Source organism: Ylistrum balloti, unplaced genomic scaffold (assembly GCF_031769215.1).
Source record: "Ylistrum balloti isolate Yb309-2 unplaced genomic scaffold, AGI_CSIRO_Ybal_v1 Utg370052, whole genome shotgun sequence".
Lineage (NCBI taxonomy): Eukaryota > Metazoa > Mollusca > Bivalvia > Pectinida > Pectinidae > Ylistrum > Ylistrum balloti.
In genome coordinates, this window is record NW_026782104.1 from 1,845,078 (window position 1) to 1,861,415 (window position 16,338).

At 36.1% G+C, this 16,338-nt stretch overlaps 1 protein-coding gene across 1 annotated transcript; it reads left to right on the forward strand.

Moving 5' to 3' along the window:
- The first annotated feature begins 6,908 nt into the window (after window positions 1-6,908).
- Window positions 6,909-10,692, forward strand: LOC132549250 (uncharacterized). Its single transcript, XM_060213164.1, has 2 exons — window positions 6,909-6,973; window positions 8,037-10,692. The coding sequence occupies exons 1-2, from the start codon at window positions 6,909-6,911 to the stop codon at window positions 10,690-10,692; spliced, it is 2,721 nt and encodes a 906-aa protein (XP_060069147.1).
- Window positions 10,693-16,338: the final 5,646 nt, after the last annotated feature.

Here is a 16,338-nt window from a genome sequence, read left to right on the forward strand (position 1 = left end):
ATGTCGTGAAGTGAACAAGTCCGCATGCACTGAAGTGAGTCATTTACGTGTAAAACATAATCAAATATTATTACCGCAATCACGACTGAGTTGTCATACAAGGGGGTTAACTCTAAAGACATCAACTTCCGGTAATGCGGGTGCGTTCGGCATAGACTTTCAGGTCTTAAAGGGGTTGTAGCCAAAAAAAAACTTACTTGTGAAAGATATGATCATTGGATCATGATAGCCTCTAAACTCTTTTGGATAATACCAAAAACATTTCTGGATGATCCGTCTTCTAAATATGCCATGAAATATAGCGTTTATGCAAATGCAAAAAGATGAAATCAATGGACAGTTGAAATTTCTCTGCATTTTTATAAAGTACTCTGAATCGATTTTCACTTTCGGATAGGTTGTAGCCGAGTGCGTTCGGTAACAGGTGAGTTTGATAACCTGCCAGCGCTTCGGCTTTTTTCCAGTAGTTTTCGGGATTCTTTGGCACCAGAAATCTGTGACGTCAATTCTGCCAGACTGCCGTGACTGAATGAAACACAGTGGAAGTCTCATATAATATGGTAGATGTTTATGCGAAATTGTTCAATACAAAATGATATGAGAAGAAATAACACAGCTGAGACGAACAACAAATAACAAATCAATCTGGTGAACTCTTCATCATCTGCACAACATGTTAATTGTAGGCCACATATCAATGTCAGCACGTGCTGACATCCCTTTCACGTCACGCGTATACATGGTTTGTTGGTTGGTTAGTTAACAGGTTTTCCGTCTCCTTGACTCCTCCCGTGTTCGGGTATCATCATCTCACCGACGAACGTCAGTGTTCTGGAGATGTGAGGGGGCGACCTGTATCCCGCTCAGCGGGATGGAACCGTCTGTAGCTGTGATCATTTGATAATACTAGTCTTAGAAGACGGCTCCAGGGCTTTATATTGCCTTAACCTAACTCGAGCAGTTAGTACATGTCCATGAGCTGAGAGGGAGAGTTGGGGCGGGGGGTATCTATATTTGGTCTGTGTCAGGGTAATTTGAAGTCAGTCTAACATCTTTTAAAAAATGTATTGTCTGATGCTATCCCTAGACCTCTGGGCCGGCATTATCACGCCTACTCTTTCAACGAACAGTCTCAGGGGGATCTTTAGCGTGCGAAAGTGGACAATCCTCACACGGGCCACCGTTTAAAGTCCCATCCACCGGACTATAGCTAGTGGTTAGTGTGGCAGATGAAATTATAATTAACATTATTATTAACACTTTTTTGTTGGAAACCTTTCCAATCATATAGCTAAAGCTACTTTATCACTTTACCAATGGCTATTGCTTTCTGTGATTCCACTCCATTCCTTCTGTATACTTCTGTTCACTATACCGACTTTTATAGTTATATATGCGATTTATGTGAATGTACTGATTTAGAAGGGTTATGGGAGGTTTCGACTTGATATGTTTCATTGAAGTAGAAATTGTTATGATGGACTGTGATTATCTAAGTTATCTAAGATTTTGGAGAGGGAGAGATACTTTGTGCATGCATGCATGGATAGGATGGTTTGACTATGTTTTCGGTTATGCGTTTAGTAGTAGTCGGGTGTTAATTCTAACTAATTACATTTTAGTATAGATAGAGCGGGATTAAGTTATGTAATCTAAACTATGTAATTATTGTGTAGAAGCAAGTGGGTGAACACCTCGAGTTAAATTGACCTTGACACACCTGGACACAGGCGTTTGTCCAGGGTTACCACCTGGTCTCAAGACGTGTTATTTACCTGTATACAGGCTAGGCAGAATAAGAGAATGGATATTGTAACATTACTACTAGCCCTAATGTTAACTATTATGTCTATCAGAATGTAATGAGGTAACATCGATTTTTTTCATCTCAAAATTCAGACAGGATACTTAAATACATATTCTTTATTTTTGTGGTATATATCAACAAAGTGTTGACTTATTGCAGGAACCTATAACACATACACGTCGATCCTCGCTCATTGGTCGGATTTGTGAAGCATCCTATAAAAAAATCTTTGATAAAAATATATGAATAACAAATACGTTGTTTTTGTCGTTACTATTGGTCTGCATTATTGATTTACGTCTCCTCGGATGACAAACTCCGAACATTGTTATCTTGTTTATGAAGATATCGCTTAACCTCTTGAACATAATATGGAATGGATACACCGAACACATTCTTGACACATTATCTAACATTATTTTTTCTTTGCCCATGACCTTTAAATAAGAATTGTATTTCTATTTATTCAAGATAACGAATACTTAAATTCTACAGGTAAAATTTACGAATGTTGAAAGTTGGTCCCCGGGGCTGAAGTTGGGAGCTATTTTTAATTCCAAATTGTGAAAAATTGTAGCTGATGCGTGTAAGAATGTAATAGCAGAAGTGCCGTTCAACATAAATTCGTCTTACCAGAACTAGTTAATTTGCACAAAGTGTTGCACACATCATAAACAGCTTTTAAAAGGCCGTGAATATCTACTTTTTTCGAATACGGGTTGCAAAAAGACATGCCATGGACGTCTCTTATCGCATACATTGTTTGATTTCGACAGGTTTTGAAAAAAATGAGTTTAAATTGATATTGTTACGGAGTATATCCTGAAGGATTTGTTGTGTCTAGCATTTAAGTACTTCATATTATACAATAAAAAGTCAAGAAAGTGCGAACGTGGCGGTTTTTATCTGACATCAGATGGTTAACTTACATCAGTGATATCACTCGTTCATCGCTATCACAACAGCCCTATAGAAATGTACCGGTAATCTTCCATCGTGCGTTCGATCTGCGACCTTTTCAGTTATTTATGTGATATATTCCGTTGACTTGACTCGTAGGAATTGTCATATTTCAATCCCGGCTGCATACATATAAAAATTACTTTTTACAATTTTGATTGTGATATGAATTATCATTGAATAAACAATTATAACTGGTGCCCTCATGCTGGTGTACGAACAGGCATGTGGGTGCTATCAAAATTAATCCGGGTTTTTCATAATTCATTAATCTGGAGACCGTAAATATTATCATTTTTACTTTCAAATTAGTCATTAGGAAATATGACGAATCCTTGATTTGTAAAACATACAGGTCACGCTGATGAAAATTTCACTGGAATCTTTACAAATGGAGATATACGATTGATGAAACAAAAAAAGTTAATGGTACAACAATATTTACTCATAGAATATAACAAGCAGCAACACCTGTAGTTCAATCTCTTGTAATAAAACTATGATATATAATTTCCAGGAAGTTACACGTGGTACGTGTACAAAAAAATGAAATATTGGTGAGGTAGTGTCCGTTTAAGTATCACAAAGATAAGTAATGTATCAATGAACCAGTGATCAGACTTATTTATTCATTAATAATTTTCTTCAAATTTGACCTAATATATTCCCTCTATATCGTACCCGAGGACAATGTTATAAAAGGAAAATCGGAAGAACCAATCCAAAAACTAACCTGAAGTTACCCCTGCATCACCCGCTGACATCCTTCTGATGTCATACCTTGGTTTATGTATTAAGGTATTGGGCCCGTTGTCGAGTAACAGCACGTGGCGCATGCGTGTTTAGTGTTATTAACCTGTACACAAATTTCACTCCTTAGATGACTAAGTGGATGGATCGAGGTGATTTCATTAATAGACCAAACTGCTAAATAACAACTTGTGTATATTACATGAATACGGGGAAAATTGAATTTCATAATTCATTTCATATTTTCTGGAAATATTCCTCCAAACCTGTGATACAATTTAACATCTCATACATAAGTACTGTAATTATTTTAATCGAACTTGGAACTACCGGTATTTTGATGCTTTTTAGAATTGCCGACCTAACATAAGGAATGCACACTGTTGTCAATTCGTCGCATTGTAATGAAATATGTCTTTCACCTGTTCATGAATTAAAAAAAAAAAAAACCCAGCAGACAGACACCAACGTTAAAGTAATTTTATAGATATTTTTCACTGATACGCAGTACCAAGATATATAACTTGTGAATATGGATATTCTGGAACAAAATACGACTGTTAAACGACATGATACTGAATAACGATTATCACTAGAGTAAATAAACAAACTTGCTTTTGATATAGATTTTTTTCAAAATCATCTTTGATCATCAACTTTGAGGTTTTTTTTCTGTTTAATTCCCCTCAACACTCATTTATTCGACAAATATTTGATTCACATCTCTGGTTTCTGATACAAGAGTGATAACCACCATTTGAAATGATGTTGCAATTTGTTTGGGTTTAGGGCTATTTTTAAGAATATTATATTTACTAGCCCACTGATGCGAATCGCTGATGAATCATGCACACAATTCCTGGAAAGTCTATATATACAGCATATATTGATACCAGAAATAATGAAGGCAGTCTGTAAGGCATATATTATCATAGTCTGTCACGACATACACGCATGGATACACTTTATATATGTACACAGATGTAGACTGTATCTTATAGATCTACTCCGTGAAGTCATGCAGAGGTGGACCATACAGTTTATTTAATACACAAACCGATGTAACTATGGAATTTAAATGGATATAGAATGTTCCAAATATTTTTATAGAAAGTGTCTTAAATTTGCCGGAAAATAATGATAATAATAAAAAAAACATGTACGATTGGTAGAGATTATTTGAATCTGTTTGAAAAACAAAGATTGAAAGACGTAAAGATTTATCAAAAGTGATTGAAAGATATAGAAAACCCTTCAGGTGTATTTAGTAATTACCATCTATTTTGATAAAAAAAAAAAGTAGAAAATATCTTGTGAGACTTTAGCAAAAACAAATTATCGTTAAATATAGAACCTCAAATATGGAGTGATATTTCTAAAGAAAACTGAATTCGTAATCTATGTTTTAATGAAAGTGGTCTGGAATATAATTATTTATTCAGGATAGAACATGTATCTGTCATAAATAAAAATTAGTACTGTCATTACCCTAGCATTATCCAAATGAGTGGGCTATTTACCGTATGTAATGTAAAAGTTTATAAAATATCAGCAAGTTTCAAGAAAAAATATTGAATGTAAAAATATATTATGATTGTAACTGTAGCATTACATTGTTATCCGCCGTGAATAGAGTATGTACTTACATACTGACATCCTGAAATATAATTTGTTTGTCTGAAAGATCTATCAGAAACAAAATTGGATTAAAATATGTAGCTGTATTCGTTTCTTCCTTTCAAAGAAGCGCAGTTTTCGGTGTACACTTTTAATGTTTTGATGTATTACATTGTATAAGAAAACAGCTTCGTAAGATTATTGTTCTCAATTCCTAGAAACATTCAATTATTGGCTTGGCCTACTACAGTGTATCAAATGTTGATAATCAAATTTTAGTTCACTAAGGGACACAACTCGTCTGTACTTATAATTGTGTCCACTACTACGGAACGGAACACTGCCATATTTCGTTTTGACGATTCAAATAGTCTCTCGTAACAAAATTTCTATCGCGTGTTTTATTTTTTTGTGAATAATTGGATATGTGATTTTAGTGGCATTAAAAACAAAGATTTACTTAAAGGGGGGCAACTCTTATGTAAGTAGGATCCCTTGTTATATATACATTGGCTGAATTCTATTTTTTAATCCGTATATCTTAATAGCTAATTTACACGCACATAGAACAAGGCTTAAAAACAAAATGAATGGTAAATTTTGTAATAGAGGAAGGGAGACAGTTTTGCATGTGTTTTGGGAATGCGATCAGCTGTAAAGTTTTCAAACAAGTTTGGAAATGTTATTAAACGTACAATCAACTTCTCTCTTTAAAAACAAGGAAACTTTGTTATTTGTTTTGATAGATAACACATATATTTATAAGAAAAAAGATAATGAAATACTTCTTCGCCACAAGTATCTATAGAACTAGATATCTCCAAAATTGTAATGAAATTAATTTGAGATACTCGTTAAATTGAACGAATTCCGTGTCATAATGAGCAGAAACCAAATCATTCCTGATTTAAAGAATGGCAGCAAGGAACGACACTACGCCGCCATTTTATGGCGAAGGTACTTTGTGTGAGTTTGATACGTCAGGTATCCGTAACAATGAAAATAATTCAGGTATTTTTTTTATATTGAAGATACGTACATCTACAACAGGTATAAATGCCTTAGTGATGAGGGTGCTTATGAACATTTACAGCGTATTTTTACTATGCGTTTTCTTGATTTTTTTATCAAGTTTCAAATTGTCATACACCTGTTGACACGACAATGTCTATAGTATATGTATGACTTCCTACCTGATGGTACACATACCATAGTGTATGTACTATGTAAAGGGAAAGTGTGGTATTTGTATAGGGTATAAAGTATATTGATCTGGCTTTCTGGGCATAATCCGTACACAACATAATAAAAACAATGATAATTTTTAAAATATGATAGTTTTAACCACGAATTGAAAACAATTAAATATACATGTATTGTTGTAGATAATATATATCCACATATTGATGTTCAGCCGTTGTATACTATTCTAAATATAGCTTTGTGTAGAGACGCTTTGTATCTATGATACTTAATGGTTACATAGTAAAGTGGCATTATCGACAATGAAATCAAACACGGGACATATATGGTATCATACGTCAGGTATATCGTTTCCTAGGCACGTGAACCTTTATACGATGGTAATGTATACATGTACATGTACGTACGCACTGCGCTTGGATCATTCAGGTTTGTGATTTAAAAATAAATGGTCTATTATTAGTTTCTTATTGCACCACCCGTGGTAAAATTGTGTATATATACTGTGGAATCTCGGGTTGGTATCTGTGAGTGGCTCTGTCTGTCCTTATTCTGACATCGGACAGACGTTATGGTGTACAAGATTGACAAACGCCGGGTATACTCCGGGAACACGCTCAGGGCGTCTAATTCAAGGTTAGAATTTTACCTCCCTAAATTACACAGGGCACAGGTGTACTTTATATATTAACGCAGACCTTTTATTTGTGATTCGGCTTTACCTATATATCTGTGAGCATAGTTTACCGCTAAATATCTAGTTTATTTATTGATTAACAATAGCATAAACTTTATTAATGTAAGTCTACCTCCATTTTCTAAGGCACATATCAATTAATCAGACATAATGATATTTCGCCGTCTACATTCATTATTTTTATATGAATCAGATGTGTTGTTTTTTTTTTTTTTTTCAAATGAAAGAAACTCTGCGTCTTATGCAGAAGTGAACCTATATGTGTTACTTATGTACATTTTCGGTATTTGTAGGTCTCGAGCTTTTTCTTAATGAGGAAATGTGTTTGGTATATATCTATATATTTAAGTCACTTACAAATGTATCATAAATCAGTATGTAACCAAACAAAGCCATCTTCAAGCGGTAGGATAATTTAAACCTTTTGATAGTGTCAAGACAATATTTATGACAATATAGATCATATTCACGCGATATCTAGCGATACAGTTTTGTTCTACAATGTTGACATTTCTTATCAAAATTTGATTTCCATGGTTACTGATGCCATGACGTTGTCATTATATATTAATGTCGTAATCTTTTTTATTTTATGTGAATTCAGTTCTGTAACATTATTTATTTCATAATTATCCGATTATCACTGATTACAATAGTGATTTTTGTCATCGGGTGTTGACGATGGATACAATATTACCATGGGTTTATTTTGTACTCGTGTGTTGACGCTATGATATTTTGTGCTGGTGTGTTGACGCTATGATATTTTGTACTCGTGTGTTGACGCTATGATATTTTGTGCTGGTGTGTTGACGCTATGATATTTTGTACTCGTGTGTTGACGCTATGATATTTTGTACTCGTGTGTTGACGCTATGATATTTTGTACTCGTGTGTTGACGCTATATTTTGTCACCAGATTTAACGCTATGATTCTTTGCTTCCATATATGGAATGTGGAATTAATGTTTGTACTTTAAAGTTTTTCTTGTTTCACTGTAGATATAATCGTCAGTACAGACGACATTCATGCCTGGTACGACACTCACAGAACGTTACCAAGGTTACTGGTATCTTTAAGGAACTTGGACTGGACAGGGACGGTGTTGTGTATTCTTTTAATAAAAAAGGGAGATGGCTGTTACCACAGATCCTAAAACAGGAAATCCTAATGGATAGCAAAGAACTCGGCGACGTCAAAGTGGAGTTAATCGAGTCTCATAAGTTAAAGAAGCAAGGGACATGCACCGGATTTCTGTCTAACAAAGGGTGCGTTCGAAGGGTAATGCCAAAGAAAACATACTTCAATGCCGCAAGTTTACAAGGTCGAAAAACGGAAGAAGCTACTTCTAGTACAACACCTCATTTGAAAATGAATGTTTTGTATCCATGTCCGGCGACAAGTTCCATAGCCCACAATCCCAAGTACATCCGGTTTGAAGATAAGCCTACTGATGACTTGGAGCAAGATGGTAATGACAGACCACAAGAAAGTAATCCAATTAAAAGCAAATCAAGGAAACAAAGAAGGAAAAATGGAACAAAACAATGGGTCGACAACTATTTGGATGACTTAGAGCAGGAAGAAAACCATGATGATGATGAAGATGATGATGATGGTGATGAATTAGACTCAAATGAAAACGTCCGTGATCTACCCCTTTCAGTATCTGTCGAGGATATCTTGATTCATTCCAGCAGGATGCAAGACATATTATCTGGAGGAGCAAAGGTGCCGAAATATCAAGTGACCAGGCGAGAAACAAAAGACAGAATCGTATATTTGAATAGACAAGAAGAAAAAGTGAAGGAAAAAGAGGTAGATATAAAGAAGGCGGATGTGACGTCAGGGGAAGAAACGATTCATTCGATGGAATATGTCCGCGTTAATATCCCTACCAATGAGGTTGCTATAGAAACACTTAAACAAACATTTGGTGATGACTACAGTGAGTGCCGTTGCTCACCAAGAAAATTTGTCATCGACATCACCAAAAAAGTACAGAATACTGTCCTAAAGTCGAAAGCTTTCCGTGATGTCGATGTATTTAGTTTGGACCTTTCCTCAGCTTTGATATTTGTCTACGACATATATGGCAGTTTAGATAACACCGATGCTGATGTGTTCAAAATTTGTCTCAATATGATGACGAGAAAATCATCTACCAGAATCAACACCTTTCCGGAAGGTAGCGTATGTAGTGTAGAGGATATTGTCAACAAAGCTGTATCATATACAGAAACTATTCCGTGTGATGAATTTGTACACAGAGATTCGCTACTGCCATATGCAAGACAGCCTCACACAGAATTTGAGATACTAGCGGAAAGCAGAGGAACAAAAGTCCAGTCGATCAATCCAATTCACCATCGTATAACGGTGAAAGATCTTCTTCAGAGCCCAGAAAAAGATCTAGATCAAAATGAGTCTCTGGTTGCGCCGGATTTGGAGTTGCTTCCTCCAGACACTTGCTCCATTTGCTGTGAAGCTATTGAGGAGAGTTCGGCCACTGCTCTCCAGATCTGTGGACACTGGTTCTGTGACCGATGCTGGGCTGACCATCTGCTCTCGGTTACGAATAGTGGATCAGGGCAAATTACGTGCCCAGAATACAAGTGCCGATCTGCTGTTGATTATAACATTTTACTTACCACATCAAACATAAAAATAGTGCAAAAGGTTTTTCAACGAAGATTAGCAATTGACCTTGAAATTGAACCTGACTCAAAATGGTGCCCAAACAAGCATTGTGGACGTTCCATTAAATGTGAAAGGAATACTGTAGGGAAACAAGCCACTTTCACCTGTTTGTGTGGAACCAGTGCTTGCTTTGACTGTTTGAAGCAGGCACATTGGCCATTAGCATGTGAGGACTTTGCCTCTTATTCGAATGCACTTCGAAAATTTGGAGATGACGAAGAACCAGGTGAAGATTACATCCGTTTTGCACAAGGAAAGGAGTGTCCGAGATGCAAACAGTTCTTGGAAAAGAATGGCGGTAGTTCTTACATGAGATGCGTCTGTGGCTGTTATTTCTGCTGGGGTTGTGGTAAAGACTTCCAGAACCACGTTTTCAGAACAATCTGCACGCGAATAGGTAAACAAAGAAAAGGCGAATTATATAAAACCAAAAAGAGGGCACTTAGTGTAACTCAAAGTTCCCCTAATGACCATACGGGATATGAAAAAGCAGTGTATTACAGAAACCTTCGTCGTTCGGAAAATGTTAAAACCTTGTCGTCTGCTGTACACAAGATGTCGACTTCACTAAGAATGCTCCATCGACGTCTTGGTAACCGCGTTGGTGGGGAGTTAGTGGACTTCACAACGTCAAAACTGACGGACAAGATGGCAGTGGCGGACAAGATTAAGCCGTTTCTGAACAGCATAATAGGGGTTTATCTGGAAATAAGTCACATCTGCGAGGTGTCTACAGTATACCTCAATACATCAGACAATCTAGACAGTATGAGTAGATCGTCAAGACATGCGGTAATCCGGACAAGAGATCGCTTGGAAATGATCGGCAACGATATATCACACGTGTTCCAGTCTTCTAACAAACAAAACATGAAAGAAAATATTACACATCTTTGGACTCTCCGATTCCAATGTAAAAAGGCAGTTGACAGTCTGGTTAAGCTGCTGAAGTGCTGACTAATTTCCTTACTGTGTTATCCGTGGACCATTTCGAACACTCGTGTGAACCGTATACAGCGTGAAACGTTGTTCATTATTTAACAAATTTAATCTAGATATGTACTTCTTCATATCTAAAATATTCTATTTCTGACCATGCGCTCAATATTTTAATTGTTTAAAACATTAAAGTGAACGTCTCTTTCAAACTGCTACCAGAATTGAATTAATGAAATGTAATACAACATAATAGTTTTCTAAACTGACAGTGTAACATTATCAAATCATATTTCAAGCAAATGTAAATAACATTGTTTTTAATGTGAATTAAAAACACTTGGGGACCATTCGTTTAACATTGGTCAAAATATTGACATATTATTTTCTCTTGAATATCTAGTTAACTCTACTGGTAAATTCATGCAAGGGTATGGATTCGTCGTTCGTCCGGCGGTCCATCTATCATTTCAGTCTTTAAAATGCCGTTTACTGAGAAGAATTCCAGCGTGAATTTTGACAGAATTTGGTCTAGAGTTAAAATTATACGGATCAACAGGGGATTTTAAAAGCATTACATTTGCTTTACATCGTAAGATGTTTAGTTCAAAGAGACAGATCCCAACATGGGAAATTCGTTGTCATATTTATGTTTAATTAAATGGTTTTTAGTGATTATCGATATATATGTATATATATCGTGAATGATGCCGTCCATACAGACCTCTGGTGTTTGTTTACCAAAGTTGATTTTTTGTCCATGAGACGTTATACAAGAAATTCTGTTGTTTATTGTCATGTACCAAATGCCATTTTCATACGTTACTAAATAAAATATGAGAAATAGATTAATCGTTTTTGAAGTGGGGTGGGGTGGGGGAGGGGGCGGGGGTGGGGGGGGGGGGGGGGAGCGGGAGCGGTTGGAAGGGAAACCAAATTTGCTTAAACACTGAGTTTCGTTCCATTAGAGCCCGGGGGACAGGGAAATAGAGTGAACTTTTAACATCCTCTTCTTCTTCTGTTGGAATGACAAGATTTTGAAGGAGAGAGGCAGAGGGGCAGGGAGGCAGAGAGGCAGAGGGGCAGTGGGGCGGAGAGGCAGTGAGGCGGAGAGGCAGAATGGCAGAGGGGCAGTGAGGCGGAGAGGCAGAATGGCAGAGGGGCAGAGAGGCAGAGAGGCAGAGGGCAGTGGGGCGGAGAGGCAGAGGGGCAGTGAGGCGGAGAGGCAGAATGGCAGAGGGGCAGAGAGGCAGAGGGGCAGTGGGGCGGAGAGGCAGAGGGGCAGTGAGGCGGAGAGGCAGAATGGCAGAATGGCAGAGGGGCAGTGGGGCGGAGGGGCAGAATGGCAGAGGGGCAGAGGGGCAGAGGGGCGGAATCCAGTATAAAATAGAGGAATATCTTTTAAATCGAATCGTTCAAAACACGTTTTTTGGTCGGGGGGGGGGGGGGGGGGGGGGATGGAAAACAAATTTTGTGTAAACAGTGGGTCTAATTTTGTTCAAATCTGGGTTGAGAGGATTCAGACATTGAAGATGAGAAATAATTCGAACTCACTGACATCCTTCTTCTTCTGTAAAATTCCTTTTTCTGTAAGAATAATTGTATTTTGCTCTAATTTTCCCAATCGTGGTCTAATTTTGTTCAAATCTGGGTTGAGAGGATTCAATTCTAATTGAATGGTGGGAGTGACCTCTTAGAGACAGAGGGACGGAGCCAATTAAGTGAAATAGAGGAAAAACTTTAAAAATCCTTCTACTGTTGGGTTAACAGCATCATAAAAAAGTTTATCTATATTTATATAGATAGGAACTAGAAGGGTGGAACAAATTATGGGGAAAATGGCAATTTTTAGAATAAAAGCCTTCTCATTTAGGATGACAAAATTTTGCCTGGAGTATCTTTGGGAAAAGTGGAATTGCTTTCGTATAAAAATTGGGTTTGAAGTATGATACTGTTTTTACCAAAACCGTTTAAGAACATCATTGGAAAACCAATTTTGCAGAGTGCCAAAGTGACAGGGCTCAATATTCGAAAAAATATATCCTTCTTTATCTAGAGGAATGACGTTTGCCAGAAGCATCCTTTGGGAAAGCGAAACTAACTGGGCCGGAAGGGCTGGTTTAACTGGAAATTTACCTCTTGTCTGATTCTTTAAAATCCTTTTTTCTCTCATAAGAATAATTGCATTTTTCTTTTCACGAATTCGGTAAAATGTATGTTGTTTCTGATTGTCTAATAGATGTGGGTATCAACTTCTTAAAAATATCTATGGAGGAAAATAAGAAATGTTGTGCTTTAATGAAGTTGGATTTGATTACAGTTAACCTACTTACATCTTTTTTTATTCCATGGTAGTAGCAAAACAAAATAAAAATCAGTGTACTCGCTTCATAACCACTATACAATTATTTTGAGTACACCTCGAGTGTTATAGCTCCGCGACCAAACTGTACACCTCTTTTCTCTTTTTTCATTCACTCTATTTCTAAACAATTTATGTTATACTATGATGTCCAACATATTCAGAAATAAGGTCGTTGAATATCAAACCATACCTATATCGTTGATCACCTGTTTTCAAATTGATTCAACTGTTTTTTACCAATGTAAAGTTCTTCGTTATTTTGGGAGGTATCTAAATCACGCTACGACCAATAGAAAGTCGTTATTGCAAATATAAGTTACTAAATACATCTTTTATTGTTTAGATATATTAGGAGGGCTGATTGATAAATTGTGAGATATTTAAGGGTTTGGCTTTTGGCGAACATATTGTATTATTTTTTAACAACAATCCCCTTCAGTATCTAAACACTTTTGCCATTGACATTTCAGGGCCACAATGTCACTTTTAAAGTTGTCCTTTTCTTCGACCGTTCAGAAAGTCCTCCACTGCATGTATGACGTCATCATCTGACCGAAAGAGGATACCGGCCCGCTTCCTTATAGGGTTGCGTGTTATTATGATGACGTCATTATGTTATGACGTAATTGGTTCTATCTTATACATGGTTTTTGTACATGTATATTTTTGTATGCATATTTGTGTGTAGAAAGACGTGTGTTTAGCATGGTCTGAATTTCAAAATGTTGTGTTTTTAAATTAAAAATTAATGTTTATCAGTAACGTTTGTTTATAAACTCGGGAATTACAAGTGGCGGAAAAGCAGATGTGACATATGACGTTTTATCCTACACTTCCGTACCATAGTAGATGATATTCATGAAAGCGATACTAATAGTACTATATATATCTGTGTATTTCTATCGGACTTTAAACTTGTTACGATATCAATTCTGCGAGACTATAAAAACTGCTTTATCTAATGTCTATACACAAAATCATTTAAAACCTTTTGTTGAAATTGAAAAGGATACTGGTAGCACAGACCAAATTTGTCGAGTACATTCACGTGACTTACTGGTTGCAAGTGCCAGATAGTTCCTGACGGCACACGTGACTTACTGGTTGCACATGCCAAATAGTTCCTGACCGCACATGTGACTTACTGTTAGCACATACAAAATAGTTCCGGTACATTCACGCGACTTACTGGTTGCACATGCCAAATAGTTCCTGACCGCACAAGTGACTTACTGGTAGCACATACAAAATAGTTCCTGTACATTCACGCGACTTACTGGTTGCACATGCCAAATAGTTCCTGACCGCACACGTGACTTACTGGTAGCACATACAAAATAGTTCCTGTACATTCACGCGACTTACTGGTTGCACATGGCAGACAGTTTCTGTACCTACACGTGACCTTTATGATTTACTTATAAAGTGCAAGCGTCCAAAGACGACATTTTTTAATGTGAATTATATCTTAATGTATCTTTGAAAAAAGTGTTTTATCAATTTTCCACAAGATTGTATTTATTTAGATTTTAAAATGTTCAAAATGTTATTTTATTCGATGGAAAAATTACTGAGAAGAGGGAACGCCATAAGCAAATTGAGACGCTTCATTTGTTCATAAGATGTACAAAATGAGGATCTTTTTAAAGCCGTTTCTCCAAACAACTAGAGACATAGCAGTTGAAAATATTTTAATTCTGGGATTCACCAGTAAAGTTAGAAAATGCAATCTATTTCATCAATTTTCCTTTTGCTATTGTGATGAAAGGAGTCATTTATATTATCATTTATGATACTAAAAATATTTATATATTTCCGGTTCTTTCTGCTTTGGGCTAGACATTGAAAGGCTTGTATCTTTGTCGTTGTTATATACGTTATAAATTAATTGATATGATGTATTTTCTTTACAACTGTGTTTAAGTGATTTGCTTTGTTGATTTTAATAAAAGATAAACAAAAGGCGTCAACCCGTCTTTATCACTAGCCCCCCACCTTGTGGTTTTATGGCCTATGTGGGGTAGTCGCGGGGTACTTGCCAAAGGTTGGAAGTTTTTCTTTGAGTACTCTGGCTTTGCTTTACCACTCCAACCTGACACGTCATTAAGTGAACCTGGCTGTTAATGAGACGTAAAGCAATACTTCACAAAACAATTTTATTTTCCCGTTTTATTAATTGCCTTTTAATACATTTCCTTTCCTGTACTGGTAATATAGAATTCAGATCTCCCCTCATGATGATAGAATAACTGGTTGATTTCTTAACCGCTCTATATAATAGCGAAATATCAAAAAACTTGAAAGTGAAATTTTTGATACAAGATACTCTATTGAGAATTTAAGAAAATACATGTTATTAATTATTGGATAGGAACTGACGAATCAAATTTCTTCTCTCCCCTCTAACTTGGTAATGGAGATCGCTAATTTGATGCTGTTCATTCGAATCTTAGACACCAGTATAGTTTTTAAAACTATGACTTATTTTAATTTGAGGAAACAACCAGCTGTACTTATCGACATATTTACGTTTTCTTTGAATGTTGTCGTTGTGATGTTGAAAGAAGCATCCTCTTTAAGATATTAAACGATTTACAGGTACCTTGAGATTTAAATATTTATTGTACAAACCGCAGGTTAATTTTAACTAACTTTTGTGTGGAAAAGAAGAGGGTTTGTCACGATGGATACCAATGTAAACGATTTTTCGGGTTCATATGAACTTTTAGTAGAAAGTATCGATCGTGTCTATATCGATCTGATCACTATTTGTTATATGTTGTATACATGTTCATCATATATACATCTCTCTCTCTCTCTCTCTCTCTCTCTCTCTCTCTCTCTCTCTCTCTCCCTACTCCTCCTCTCTCTCTCTCTCTCTCTCTCTCTCTCTCTCTCTCTCTCTCTCTCTCAAAATTAATTATACATTTATTGTTTATTTCAATATGTATTTTCTCAATTTTACACAGTATTCATGTCAAAGTATAATGGGAAGTGCGATTATAAGTAACAATAACCCATTTGCAATATTTTGCAATAAAATAGTTTACACTAAAAGTAAACTAAATATATAACCCCAATATTCATGTAGTTTTATATATCTTTATTATTACGCAATGAAATGACAGTAATTGTAATAAATAGAAATGGTGACAGATTACAGATTTCTGAAGCTCAAAATTAATTACGTATGTAATGAACTTTGTCGGCCTTTTAAACACCGATATTATATATTAAGAACAACCAATTTTCTGACAATTGTCAATTCTCGACCAGTTTGATAATGTTCCCATTGGAACATA

What these genes read in the sequence shown, in the direction of transcription:
- LOC132549250 (XM_060213164.1), top strand. Translation starts at nt 6,909, where the DNA reads ATGGTGTACAAGATTGACAAACGCCGGGTATACTCCGGGAACACGCTC. An exon ending in CTCAGGGCGTCTAATTCAAG is followed by an intron (nt 6,974 to 8,036) that starts GTTAGAATTTTA and finishes GTTTCACTGTAG; the next exon opens with ATATAATCGTCAGTACAGAC.